The 13198-nt window shown below is 36.9% G+C and overlaps 2 protein-coding genes across 2 annotated transcripts; both read left to right on the forward strand.

The window, feature by feature from the left end:
* On the forward strand, positions 1 to 5353 carry LOC101313432 (UPF0554 protein C2orf43 homolog). The gene is made up of 13 exons (XM_004303461.1): positions 1 to 32; positions 218 to 337; positions 419 to 492; positions 605 to 676; positions 765 to 793; positions 1478 to 1528; positions 1943 to 1993; positions 2703 to 2762; positions 2854 to 2936; positions 3263 to 3410; positions 3626 to 3676; positions 4134 to 4238; positions 5000 to 5353. The coding sequence occupies exons 2-13, from the start codon at positions 255 to 257 to the stop codon at positions 5135 to 5137; spliced, it is 945 nt and encodes a 314-aa protein (XP_004303509.1). The 5' UTR covers positions 1 to 32; positions 218 to 254; the 3' UTR covers positions 5138 to 5353.
* A 3752-nt stretch (positions 5354 to 9105) lies between these two features.
* On the forward strand, positions 9106 to 9669 carry LOC101293417. The gene has a single exon (XM_004305587.1). It carries the CDS (start codon positions 9106 to 9108, stop codon positions 9667 to 9669), a length of 564 nt encoding a protein of 187 aa, XP_004305635.1.
* The last annotated feature ends 3529 nt before the right edge of the window (positions 9670 to 13198 follow it).

Raw genomic sequence — 13198 nt, forward strand, 5'->3', positions numbered from 1 at the left:
ACACGATCCCCTCTCACTCTCTTACGTTTCAGGTAACTACTCTTCACATCTCCACTACTCTTTAACAGACGTACTGTTGTTTGCATTTTCATTTTGCTTGTTTACCGATGTAGTTGGTAAAGAGCTTTCATCATTTATTGTGAATTAGGCACTTAGCTTAGCTACCAACCAATACGATAATATTGAAGTAAAACCCAGTTCTTGATCCTCATAAAAGCCCAAGGCTCTCTAGATTATATTGCTGGAGCAGAGGAATGGATCACGACATATCACATCCGGAACTCGAAGTGCTTCGAGTGAAGAAGCGTGTCGCATTTCGTGTGTGCAATGTTTCAAGGTTCCTACTTTTGCCTCCAAATCAATATCTGCAATTCTGGTTTTGTTTTTTTTTAAGCTTTTGGGTGATTTTCTTGCTCAGTTATACTACTGAAGTAATGGAGATTCAAGCTGATAATCCAACATTTCATGTTCTATTCATCCCTGGAAATCCAGGTGGGCTTTTTCTGTTTTTTATTTTTCTCTCTATCTCTTATTGTGTAGGTTTGTTTTGTATGTGAGTGATTCAATTGAGAGAATTACAATTGGGTGTTGTTGGTTGTTGCAGGTGTTGTTACATTTTATAAAGATTTTGTGGAGGCTCTATATGAGCTTCTGGGTGGAACTGCGTCTGTGACAGGCAAGACTTGGGTTTTTATTTTATGTTAATTTAATTTTAATCGTTTTGAAGTTTTCGTGACTATTCTAACTTGCTTGCAATGTTCCAGCTGTTGGTCATATCTCACACACCAATAAGGTATTGCAGCTTTTTTCTTATGGAAGATATAGTGTTAGTCTCTGCATGATTTTTAACTTCTGGCCCCTTTTTTGCTACTATGAAGTGTGAACCCAGAATGGAAGTTAGTGTGATTTGTGTGGCAAATTCGGAGTAGCTTGCATTAAGTTTTTGTTCAATGGACTACCAGTGTTATAAGTTTTTACTAGCAGAAAAGAAAACTAAGAACGTACAACTCATGGAGTTTATGTAATTCTCCCAGCTTTGGTGTGTGTGTGTATGTGAAAACTAAAATTTCTTTCTTAGTTGGAGTGTGCATGAGTTGAACGAACTGAATGATTGTTTTCTTTATTATTCTATGAAAAACTGAAGTTATAAAATTTCTTTCTTAGTTGGAGAGCCAAGTAGAACTATTATTCTATGATAAAAAAGAATTTTGAAGGGAAGAATTCTGTTTGAATGTTTTTTCAAGGACGATTGGCAGTTTTGTGAACTAATTATGCATGCAAGTTTATTCTTGAGATTCTATTATCATTTTCTAAAGCGTACTAATTATATTGATCACAGTACTCTTTTTATGCTTCTGATTTTCTGTTTTCAACAACTGTATAGCACATTAAACTATAAGAAGCATCCAGTTGATTATACATGCTTCATTGATTTCTATCACGGGTATGACACTTGTGTTTTTGTTTTCTTGTATAGAACTGGGAGCATGGAAGATTGTTCTCATTAGAAGACCAGATTATTCACAAGGTAAACTGATTGCGTTATTGGTATATTTGGTGGCCACTTAAAAGTGTCTTCTATATAATCGAGAACAAAAGCAGATTGAATGTTGCACCTTCGAAATCAAAGTCCTTGTCAATGGATCTGCTTATTGTTGGACAATGTGCTCAATGATGATAGAGTCGTGAACCAATATCAAAAAATTATTGAACTGTGCTTCTGTGAGTATAAGCTTTTGTTTTATTTCATGTATAATTAGCCGAAGAAATTCAGTTTGACTTTCAGATGTAACTTTGTGGTCTCAGATCCTGTTCATATTTTGTTTCCCTTATTTCCAGTTCTTTTCTTTCCCAATGACACTGTCACACCAATTTTCCTATTTGAAATGTATTTAATAAATTAGCGTCACATATAGTTCTGAATTCAATATGTGCTTTGCAGATGGACTTCATCAAACAGGAATTGCAAAATACTGCAGTCCCTTTATTACTGGTCAGATCATTTCCATCTTTGATCTATTTCTATTTTCAATGTGGTGTTGTCTCTGGAAAGGGCTTTGTTGTTTGGAAGAGAGGGTCGTAAAAGTACAAAAGCTAATTAGCTATTCTTAAATCACATTTAAATTGAGGAACTAAGTTAAATATCTTATAGCTTTGATTTCCACTATCAATTGTTTATCAGGAATGCTGTATCCGGCACCTTTGTTGCTCACAATCTCATCAACAATATTGCAAGAAACATTCATAGTCCCACCAACTACTCGTTAATCCATGTGTTTTGTTACTAAAAAGGATTAGTACACAAAGCATTCCCAGTATTTTATGTGTTAGTACACAAATTTTTCTCTTGTTCGCTTTTTTTATATTGTTACATAAGGTTTTTTTTTTTCAATGAATATAAACTACATCTGTCAAATTTCAGAGTGAAGGAGAGATTGAGATCGTATCTGTCTCATTAGAAAGCAAGTAACAAGATTTTAGTAATCAATCAATGTCAGTAGTGATGCTCATCTATGCCAAATGATTGGGAGACGGAAACCTCTCAGCATTTCTGGTTCTGAAGTAGTTTTCACATGATCTTAGTTATTTCTGTATTTTTCAACTTCCACATAATGACATCAGGAAAGAATTAAAAAAATTGTGTTCTTCACTTATTGGTTTTTATTCTTTTTCCTTGTGAACTTACACTTAATTTGCTGCAGGTAGGACATTCTATTGGTGCATATATATCTATGGAAATGTTTAGAATGTCTCCAGAGAAGGTAAAATATTGTTTACTACTCTGTCATACTTCTCCTATAAGTTCTCGCTTTGGAGAACTTGTCCCCCTGACATATTTTGCGAGCATTGTAGGTAACTTATTTTGTCGGGTTATATCCTTTTTTGGCTTTGAACCCACAATCTACAAAGCAGACTTCTATTGCGAAAATTGCAGAGTAAAGTTCTTTCTTTGTTGTGAGTGGCAAAGCTATTGATCTTGTAGTTTACATTTAGTGGCATCTCTCTACTTCATTTCCATTTAACAGACATTTATTAGGGTATGCTTTCGTGTTAGCAGTCGTCGCCCTTGTTATTTGCTTTCTTGCGTAACTTAACATATTAGTTTAATGAGAAACGACCGAGTCAGTTAATATTCAACCTTTTATTTTGGTTTCTCACCTGGTTCAAATGTATTTCAGTTGATTAACCTTGTTAAAACAATATGCGTTCTGACAATCTACATAAGGCATCATAGAGATTAAGACAAAACACTGTGTTTCAGGTCTCGCTTTGTCTGTGTTGCCTTGAGCATTATTGTTGCGCTCTTGGGATTGTTGCCTAGATCACTTTTGAGGTTAGTTGTGCTCACATTCCTTGGGAAGTCATGGTCAGCTGCTTCAATTGAGGCTGCTTGCTCTCACTTAGTAAAGGTAATGAAATGTGTTCTAATAGATTGATGTTGTCTTGTTAGATCATTCATATTTTGGAAATGTCATCATTTTTTTTTTCCTGCATGCTAAATTGTTAATCTTTTAACTATTGTACTCCACTATCACATAGTTAGTTCTTGTCTGTGTGTGTCTTTTGCTCTTATCTGTGTGTTTCTTTTGCATCTTTTTATAATCTTTGATTTGTATATGTGCAGTACCACACCATGAGGAACATTCTATTTATGGCAAAGACCGAATTCCAAAAGGTAAAGTTCTGGCTTTGTTGTAGAATTTAGAAAAAAAAAAAAAAAAAAATTAATGATGAGTTTAAGCCATATGCCCATATGATTTGAAAATAACTGTAGTAAATGACTAGTATTTAAATAACATCTGGGTGTCATCATGTTATAAATGGTTGATCTTTCTGCCACCTTCCTTTTATGCTGATATTGTTACTCAATACTAGCCATATGTGTGGAACCTTTGGAATCTGCTGTCTCCTTCCTCATCTTTAACGTAGTGCTAGCACCGATACACCTGCGCTAGAAATATAAATATGCTGCTGCACTAATGTCAGTCTGTTTAGTTAACATATGATAGTTCCTTCCATAGTTCCATGCATTGTTCTTAACTTTCAACGACCAAAATTGATGCATGTATAGTATGTGTAGGAAAGTTAAACTTCAAGCATATTGTGCTTATCATAGGGACATCGTGTCTTAGCTTTCAGAAACACCAGATTGGGCATTCATGAGGGAAAATCAGCACAAGATTGCATTTTTGTTCGGCATTGATGATCACTGGGGTCCACTGCAAATGTTTGAAGAGGTAATTTGAGTAGTTACCATAAAATCATAAATTTAAGAAAAACCAGGTTCCAGAAATTTTGAGTGGGAATTCGTCTGTCTGCCTGTTTGTGCTAAATGTGTGTTTACTAATTCATGACCCCAATACCCCTGCTCTTTTTAGATTCAACTTTGGTTGCATTTTTGTATTAACTCCGTTTTTCGGAACAGAACTCCTCAAGTATCAAAATGGGTTCAACAGAGACCTATAGCTAGTACTTGCTATAAAGAGGGTTCATTTAATTTAATTTTTTTTTCTCTAGTTCTGTTTAAAATTATAACAAGATTGGACATTTAAAAGTAAAATAAATCCCTTTATGAAACCCCAAAGGTTTATGAAATCCCAAAGGTTTCGCATCGTTTATCACATTCAATTCTGTAGGAGCATGCTTGGACCAAACAACTTTTGTTTTTTCTTTGTTAATGAAGTTGTGAATTTGTGACAGATTACCATATACTAACATGGTAATCAAAGGTGTAATATGATGAACTTGGATGGATGTCATTTGAGAAAACCATAATGATTTTGATAACTATGAATAGTAGAAGACTCTTTCTCAATCAGATGAAGATAATGAGAATGCTTAATAAATTACATATCAAATAGATGCTGCAAACGTTGAAATAAATCTGTTACTGATGAGACTTGATGATACTTATGATGATAAGTTGTTCTTCATCGTTTTGCTTTTGGCGATTTTCAACTTGAACATCTGGGCTTATTTTGCATTCACGTGGTCCCAGATTGCCAAGCAGGTCCCTGATGCTGCTCTATCAATTGAAAGAGAGGGTCATACGCATGCTTTCTGTTGCACTGAAGCTGGATCATTGTGGGTTGCTGAGCATGTGGCAAGCTTGATCAAGAATAAAGTTTCACTGTGATCTGCCCTTGCCCACCATGTTCTTCTTTAGGATGCAAAGATTAGGCTTACAATTGGATGGATAAGTCAATGAATTGTGTCTACATTTGATTGTTGCTTGGTGGATGAGATTATACTAGAACTCTCGAGTGCCAACAAACTAGCTAGGCTGCTTCCTTGTGGACATTATCACATTTCTGACCTGTTCTTGTTTGATAAATAAAGCTCTTTATTTCATCACATTTTTGGCAAATGAAAGATACAATGATCACGGTCATCAAGTGATCACATTTTTGTGGTCACCACCCTTGTATTTGACGAAGTTGATGTCAATGAGAGCTACACGTTAAGACAAGAAATGATAAACTATCGATATCTAGGTTTGTTTGCACTCCACCACTCTGACACCTTGTAGTCTTGTACTGCTTCTCCAATTACCCCATTTTCACAGCTCTCATATCACTCACTGCATAAAGGTGAAACTTCATTAAACAAAAGAGAATGATTACAAGCAATCCTAGTTTCAACACTAATTTCATCAATTTCTTTATCAGTTTTTATTTTTATCAAATAAACAACTCAAACGTTATGTGTGTTTAGATGCAGGTGAATTCCCAAGAATTTAATCAAAAATGAGGAATTCTCAATTTCTTTTGACTCTTTCCACCGTTTGGATTATTATCCCGTGAAATTTGCAATTTCCATAAGAAAATAATCGTGGAATTTAGGAGCTTAAATTCTCGACTTGAATTCCTCACAAAATAGGCGTCATTTGTCAATTCCCTCAATTGAGGCTAGTCTAAATACTGATTCTTGTCATTTTAAAATTCTACATCATGAAATCCAAACAATAAAATTCTCAATCAATGAAATTTAAATTCATGGAATTGTAATTCCCATAATTTTGAAATTTTTTTGAAAAATGGAATTTCTTCATCCAAACACAACGTAAGAGTTCCACCAAAAACAACAGTTAAAGTAAGTTAAGACTTGGCTCTGCTCCAAAAAACTAGAAGAGTTTTCTCTCACCCTAGCATTCTAGCGCAGCTTCAAACCCTAGCACCCGTCTCTTCCACTCCATCTCCTCCATCCCAGCTTCTCCCTTTCGTTGTTCCCTCAGCACTCTTCTCATATCCTTACATAATCTAGAGGAACCTATTACTATAATTTGATTGAAGGCTTCAATGGTCCTACCCTTGGATGGCGTCATCCCTGAACTCAACAACTTCGGACTGCAGTTGGTTGTGGTGGCAGCTGACAAGCCACGGCCTGACATCGTGGTGAGATTGATTGGGTATGGACACTGGTCCCCAGCAGCGGCGACATATGTTGTCATGTACCTGAAGGTATGGCCGCTAGAGAGAGGAGTTGTTTGCCTGGAAGAGAGAAGGGTTTGGTGCTGCTAAGGTATTGGCTTGGATATGGGTTTTTGGGCCTGAATTTGGGCTTATTCTTTTATGCAAGGTTTTTGGTGGACCTGAGCCAAAGCTTTCCCGTAAATTATCTACTCCGTCTCGCATAACATCCTCAAGGTCTGATCAGGGAGAGGCTAGCCCTACTAATAAGGGCAAGGAGGTAGCTTAATTTCCTTATTTCTTACCTAGACATCTAATAGAAGACTATTTTCTTGTTTAGATTTCGGTACTACTTTGTTGTACACCAATTGAGATCCATAGGCGATTGGTATTACTGCTACATGGAATTTAGATAGGTTTAGTTAGAAATTAGATGTGATAGGCTTAACTGAGCGCATTTGTAATGAGGACTACCTGTCTCTTTGTTAGTGCTTGTTGCCAGTAAGACTGATTGGTCGTAAGTAGGCAAACTGATATAAGCGTCTTCTGGCCTTGGACAAGTTAATGAAATTGTCTATTTTCTCAACAACAACAACAAAAACAACTCAAACACTAAAAACTAGTGAAACACATATCCTTTTGCATACATATGGATGAGTGGGTACCAAATAATTACGGATAAAATTGTGGCTTGATTGGTTAGGTAAGCTAACCAACAATAACTAACAATGTTGAGGTTCATGGGTTCAAATCTCATCGATGTATGTGGGGTGTATAAGTTTATAAGTTTATTATAAACTTATATAAGTTTATATCGATTTCAAATTCTATCTTGTTTTTCAAATTACCTTATGATACAATCTTGATTTATGGTTCATTTAAAATGTTATATTTTTGTCCAGTACCATTTGGTCTAGCGACATAGTCTCCCTTTAATTAAAAAGTGAGAGGTTGTGAGTTTGATTCACGAAAGACTAGTTGTAGTATTTGAGTTATTTACCCGATAAAAAAAAAATGTTATATTTTGGTTATGTAAAAAAGAAAAGACTTCAAACTTGAACCTCATGTAATTAATATATGTAAGGTCTCAAGCATGTAGATTTACGTTTCTTAATATTGGTCATGTTAAGTCTTTGCTCGAATTCAAAATCGAAGTATTCGATTTTTATCAATAAACAACTCATGTACACCAACTAGTATTTTTATATTTTCTCTTTAGGTCGATTTTATACGATTTTCAGTCGAAATATAACAAATACAAAAGAAAATTAAGCGTCTACGGTCTTTTCGGAGGGGGCTTGATTTGCGAAACCGAGGTTTCGTTTGGCGGCTCCGACGTTCTTCATTCAAGCAAGATGGCGATGATTGTGACTTATTCATGGCGACTGCATGGAGGAAATCCTCGGCGTTGATCGTGCTCGGGATGGGAGGATCTATGGAGTCTCCTCAACCCAGTTTGGTTTGGATTGTTGGATGACAGGACCGCCGGATCTGTTAGTGGTTTCAATGGATGAGAAGGGAGCTAAGGGTCTGGGTGTCGTGGTAACTGGACGGTCATTTGTTTTCCAGCCGGACTTGGCGACGGTGAGTCAGGGTCTGATCAGATCGGTTGGATCCAAAGACATTTTGGGGTCGCAAATGTAGACTTGGAAGGTGTCGCCGAAGTGCTTGGGAGGCGGTGAACTGTATGTGGCTACCTGCTAGCTCCGGTGTCTTAGGAGTCGCGACGGTGGTCTGGTGGCCGTATGCTGATCTGGTCGGAGGTTTGGGTTTCTCTGATGAATCTCCTGGGCATGGTTGCCTGATTATGGCGTGGTGTGGCTGGAACGCGGTTGTGTTGTTGGTGTTCATGGTGGCGACGGGCGGATCTGCTCGGATTAGGGTTTATGATCAGGACTATTGGCGACGTTCGATTGATTTGGACGGATTTGCATCATGGGTCACCCAGACTTGGGGCTGGACTTGTTTTGAGCCTGGGCTTGGATCTTGGGCTCTTGAGGCAAGAAATGGATGGGCTACCCTTTTAAGGCTAGGTTTTATTTAAGTTTTTTTATATTTAAATTTGCCTATAACTTTACTTGTCATGTTTAATTGGTAGGCATAAATGCAGTTTACCGTCAAATGATTACGCTTATTTTATGTATCATTTTATGTATCACTGTGATCATGTATACAAACTTTTTATCTACCCATAATCAGTACAGAGAGCATGTAATAGTATTTTCTGTCCTGAGTTTGAATATATCATTGATATTTTCAAAGACACGATTTTCAGTCGGGTTAGCCGATAGCCACCACCTCCCTCACCGGAACATTTACCTTACTTGGTCTTGGATATTATTTTTAGTTAAACATTAAAACAAACTAATTATGAGCCTTCCTTCACGTGAGACTGTGAGAGAGGCATCTAGTCAAAATTAATATCCAGAAAAGTCGATCATGATTACTACGAAGATATCAAATCTAATCTTTTGCGGTTCAGATCAGCCTGTCATTAAAGAGAAAAACAAGAGCTGTAATCATAGCAAGCACAGGGACCCCTCAGGAGAGCAGCGGAGAGCTCACATGCACGCTTTTATATACTCACTCCCATCACTCCCCCCCACACCCTTCTTCATCCTCATCCCAACTCTCACTCTTCTTCTTCTTCTTCTTCTTCTTCTTCTCCTTCTTCTGCTTCACTCCTTCACCAACAATGCCTACCATAACCAGAAAGAAGCTCCTCAACACTGTCACCGCCGTCGACATAGGCTGCAGCAGCTGCAGAAGACCAAGGCTCTTCCATATGTTCCGCAATAAAGCCAAGCCCGTCACCACCAAGTTCGGCGGTCGCAAACAAAGCCACCACAACTACTCTTCTGCTTCGAGCTCCTACAACAAAGACTCCTCCACCACCACCACATTCTCCCCCAACACCGACGACTACGCTTCGTTTTCCGACCACGAGACCGTCGCCAAGACCGCCACGCCCGTCAAGGGGTTCGGGAGAGTTGGCGGGGAGAGCGTTGCGGTGGAGAAAGACTCCGGCGACCCTTACTTGGACTTCAGGCATTCCATGCTTCAGATGATTTTGGAGAACGAGATATACTCGAAAGATGATCTCCGGGAGCTTCTCAACTGTTTCCTGCAGCTCAATGCTCCCTGCAACCATGGCATAATCATCAGGGCTTTCACTGACATCTGGAATGGAGTCTTCTCGGTTAGGTCTAGTGCTGCCACAATGCAGCTTCGTCTTGCTCGCAAGTCACGTGACTACTAGCTTCACCACGTGCCCTCCCGCAATTGTATGTTTGTTTTTATGTGTAGGATTTTTCAGTTTTTCTTCCTTTTTATGATAAAAGCTCCAAAAGAGCTTTGTTGCAAGTCTTGTAGAGGAATGCAAATGCAATTTATAATGTCGTTGTTATTTGCACTTCTCTACAAGCATTAGTATTTTCAGTGTTCGATTAGCGTTGCTTCTTTAGTATTTTCGAGTGTTTGATAAGCGTTGGTTCTTTAGACTAGGGGTTCATCGCAGCCGTAATTCTTGTAAGGTTTTGGCGTATGTAAAGAAAATTTTCCTTGAATGAATCGTTTACCATTTTAGTTTTGGAAATCTTTCACCTCTCACCAAGGCAAAAGTTAAAAGGGATTTGTTCATTCTTGTGCAAAATTCTTTGAAACTGTATAGGTAATAGATGAGACAATATTACAATTGGTTATTTTTGGCGTTAAGTGGAGCCAAAATGGTCCTAAACTAGAGACTTGGGAGTGTAGTGCAAGTGGAGTTTGGTCAAAGGGGAAGCCAAGTTACAAGAAATAAGCAGTGTTGGGGGGAAAGATAGGCATTGGGATTTGGATTGCAATTATTAGAGAGGGTTGGAAGGGGTGAAAGGGGGAAGGACACTTGATTAATGCTCTTTCTCAATGAGAATAGAAATGTCTATGACTGACATCTTACATTTTCCAAGTGACTCTCATTACATTTTAGCCACTTGGTTATTGCCCACTCTTGCAACAAGCTAGCTAGCTGGCCTTTGATCCCTTCTCTCTCCAATGGATCACTCCCTCTCCAATTTGCAAATCTCAAAGAGTTTACTTTGTCATATATGGGACTTCAATCTGGATTGTCAGTCACTGAGTCACTCACTCCCTCATAATGAGTAATAAATCACATTTACTATTATATTGTGATATGATGTAGTAGACTAGTAGTTGCCTTATTGAATTTACAAATAAAAATAAAATATAACTTCTTCTTTTTTTTTTTTTTGGTAATTCGTATTTTTGTGAGATCTATAAGTTAAACTTAAAATAATTTACGGTTAATTTTTTAACGGTAACTTTTTCATGATACATAGATGTCAAATATGATACTATGATGTTACTCGCACAAACTATCTTAGTTTTAAAATCACTTTGATTCTCCATTGTTCAAGTCTTTGCTTTAAAGACTCCTACATCAGATGAAGAAAATATTCATGCAAATATTTGTTTCTTTGTAAAACCCTTTTTATGTTCATATACAGCAGAGCCGGTTTTGAGATTTTAGAGGTATAGTATGAGAAGTTTAAAAGTGTTGTATAGGGTATGAAAAAAATCAAGAAGAGCGGAGCCGGTTTTGAGATTTTAGAGGTATAGTATGAGTTTAAAAGTGTTGTATTGGGTATGAAAAAAAAAATCAAGAAGAAAACAGCAAAATAAAAATAAATGGGTTTAGAGTTTTTTGATAGTAAAAGATAATCATTTCATTTAGTACTCATGTAAATGGATAGACAAGCTTTCACCACCCGAAAATTAAGTAATATGTAGAATAGATTACCATGATCAATTACAGTGATTAATAACATAATGGGTGTGTCTATTGTCACCCCACAAACCACTTTATTCACCCTATATTCTCTTCACACCATACTTGTATATATTTAATTGTAATTCTACTTTGTTCACCCGACCCATTTACAATACCTAAAATACCATTTTTCCAATTCTACTTTGTTCACTCTACATTTTCTTCTCACCCTACATACATTTTTAGACTTCTATACTTCTACCGCAACCATGTAATTATTACATGTTATTTTTAGTAGGATTTTGAACCGGTATAGAAGCAGCAAAGAGGGTGCTAATCGTGCTTAGTTAATAGTCTTATGGTATGCTTACATATATGAATGTTTGATTGGTTTCAGTTAGGTAGTTTGTGATTAATTTGCTGGCTCTACTTCATTGAACTTAGAATTGAGAATCCTTCAAACGACAGTTACTTGGAAAAAGCTTCGATGCCGATTAAAAATAAAACAATCGAATATAAAAATAAATAAAAAGATAGATGAAACATCAACAAAGAAAAAAAGAGAAGAAAAAAGAATAAATAGAAACAGTTCACTTCATCCTCAAGTTGAATGCTAACGTCTCCATAGAACCACTGGCGGACGCACATAGGGACAAGTAGGTGCAGCTGCCTCGAGTTGGCTTTTAGTTTTGCCGAGCTGAAGTTGTCTGGGTTTCATATTTCAATGCTATTTGAATGTGTTTGCCCCCACAATCATATCACAGTCAATGTTCTAAAAAATGCTAGGCGCTAGTCGGACTGACAACCGGTGAGTAGCGCCTAGGCGGGTTAATCAGGAGATTGATTGGGGATTAATCAGTTTTTTAGCTCTCTAGACGGAAACGGTGAAGCACCGCTTAGCGCCTAGGCGGGAAATAATCAGCTCTAGGCGGAGATTTTTAGAACATTGATCACAGTACCTCTCATATGTTCTCTCATCTTCTCTTTACCCACCATTATAGAGGAATGCTATTTATATTGATTATTTGTACTGAGAGCTCTGGTAAACAACACACCACCAAACCTCTGCTCTAGAAGACAGGGTATGGTATGTATTTTTTTTTTTTTTTTTTTTTGCCCTCATTTCATAAAATGACCGAATATGATAAATTCTGGGTTAGAGTTTAAAGAAAATTAGATAAAAACCTAAAATACTAGACATCTTTTAAGATAAACCCGTACATATTTTTTTTTCAGTTTACACCCACTCCACATAAGCAAATTTACCATATAGAGCAAATGTCTATAATTAATAGTTTTATTCAGTTTTTGGTTTCTCTAATTTGCCCTTCAGACGGTAGAAATCTAAATTTGGTATCTTTCTCAATTTTAGCATCAATTTGAAACTCAAATACTGAGCTAAAATTTAGTTGGATTTATGACAAAATTACATTCTTTAATTTCTTATATTGTTATTACTAACTTGAGTGTATATATATACTATATATATTATATACATAAGTATGTCATTTGTAATAGAATGATTTTTTTTATTCCTAACCTCACATTTGGTGTCTCTCTACATGGTAAAAAAAATGTCTAATTATAAGGTACACGTTCTTGTTCTTTGATTAAATTTTTTTAGGTATATTATTGACACGACCCACCCCGAATTTCACCCTGAAACCCAGAGTAAGTCGTGCGGGGACCACCTCCAAGGAAAATTTACTGAAAAGATTAAGAAAATCTCCCTTGCAGATGGACAACCCTAACTCGAAAATTTCATATTACACTCTTAATTTAACGCTTCTGAATATCACATAATATACAAAATTCTAAAGTATTCAGAGCTACTAAACACAAGCGGAAGCAAGAAAAACACAAGTAGGTTGAACATGTAACCTACTGATGAAAACTGGCCGAAAAAGCGGGTGACTATGCCTCGTCTCCTACTAGATCCAACCCGAACTCTGCAGACTGGGCAATTTAAAACGAAGGGCCCAGGGGAAAACATTTAANAACGTTAGAGTGAGTGGAC

The sequence above is a fragment of the Fragaria vesca genome, linkage group LG6 (genome assembly GCF_000184155.1).
Source record: "Fragaria vesca subsp. vesca linkage group LG6, FraVesHawaii_1.0, whole genome shotgun sequence".
Lineage (NCBI taxonomy): Eukaryota > Viridiplantae > Streptophyta > Magnoliopsida > Rosales > Rosaceae > Fragaria > Fragaria vesca.